Genomic DNA, 1577 nt, shown 5'->3' on the forward strand with positions numbered 1-1577 from the left:
TGAATAGGAGCAGAACCCAAATCCCCCCCACCCCCAGCTCTATAAAGCTCCCATTTCCATATGTGACACTCAGGGAACAGCAGCTGCCAACCTGCCCCAAGCATTGGCACAACAACCTACCTTTCTGGCACAGCACCGCTACCCATCTTGGAGGATGGAGGCTTGTTACTCTCAAGATAAATTTAATGCCACGTCGTACGATGCCATGGCTATGGTTGTCATCACACTTCAGGCACTTGCTGGCATGTGGATAAACGCTTTCATTGTTTCTGTGCTTTGCATTGCTTGGGTCAAAAAGAAAAGCTTTAACTCTAATGAGAAGATCTTGCTGTTTCTGGGATGCTCCAGGTTTTGGTATTTGTGCATCACATGGTTATATTCCTTTCTTTCAATAATTTATCCCTGGTGCTTTTTTGTTCACCCCATACCCCAATTATTTATAGCTATTCAGACCTTTTTGAATTCTTCCAACTTGTGCGTTTCTGCTTGTCTTTGTGTTTTTTATTGTATAAAGATTGCAAATTTCAGGCACATCTTCCTCATCTACCTGAAAGTAAAAATTGACAGGATCGTGCCATGGCTATTGTTGGGTTCAGTGCTTTTATCCTTGGTCGTCTGCATCCTTGTCTACAACATCACTGATACAAAGCACCATAACAACCTCAATTCCACCACCCTAGGAAATTTCTGGAAACTGAGCATCAGAATGGATGGACATTTTTTCCCTATTTTTTTTATCAGCAGCTTTGGATTTGCCACTGCATTCATGGCCGTAATCTTTTCTGCCCTTCTTCTCTTTTCTCTCTGGAGACACAAACGCAAGATGCAGACAAACTCAGTGAAGAACCTCAGCATGGATGCCCATATCAAAGCCATGAAAACTATTCTGGCCTTCTTCTTCGTTTACAGCATTAACTTTACATGTTTGGTCTTGACACTGATTTATGCCACGAAGAAGGAAAATCCTGTGACGTTTCTCATTTTAGTATTTCAGTATGCTTTTCCAGCTGTTCATTCCCTGATACTGATTTTCAGCAATCCCAAACTGGAAAAGGCACTGCTAAGGACTCTGCCCTGTGTGAAGTGCAAGGTTTGCATGAGGTAGGAAATGCAATAAAAGCTGGATCCCATTAAAAATTATTATATTTTATTATAAAAAACAAGTAATTTAATCTCTAATGCAACTCTCCAGACACTGTAGAGGATATACGTGTTCTATCTTCACCATCTAAGTTAAAAAAACTTAATTAAAATTCTCTGAACTAAATTACTATGAGTCAAATTATTATCATTTGATTTAGATAATTCTTTGAGTTACGTTATTTTCAAGAACAAAGCAAGTTAGACCTGGTACATAAGCTAGCTGCAGAAAGGGAATAACAATACTGCAAACCTTCTAAAAATGCTTTGGTATTTGCTGATTGAAACTACTTAACTAAGCAACACGTTTATACCTATTTTGATGTACATTTATTTCTGCTGTGGCCATATACTTTGTCATATTATGAGCTGTATCCCTGTCTTGCATTGGTTTATGACTTATGCGTGAATATGTTGACCACGATTGTTCCCCAGAG

At 39.1% G+C, this 1577-nt stretch overlaps 1 protein-coding gene across 1 annotated transcript; it reads left to right on the forward strand.

The window, feature by feature from the left end:
- The first annotated feature begins 154 nt into the window (after positions 1–154).
- LOC104618387 (taste receptor type 2 member 9-like) lies at positions 155–1105 on the forward strand. The gene has a single exon (XM_010283964.1). The coding sequence runs from the start codon at positions 155–157 to the stop codon at positions 1103–1105; it is 951 nt and encodes a 316-aa protein (XP_010282266.1).
- The last annotated feature ends 472 nt before the right edge of the window (positions 1106–1577 follow it).

Source organism: Phaethon lepturus, unplaced genomic scaffold (assembly GCF_000687285.1).
Source record: "Phaethon lepturus isolate BGI_N335 unplaced genomic scaffold, ASM68728v1 scaffold4143, whole genome shotgun sequence".
NCBI classification, from domain to species: domain Eukaryota; kingdom Metazoa; phylum Chordata; class Aves; order Phaethontiformes; family Phaethontidae; genus Phaethon; species Phaethon lepturus.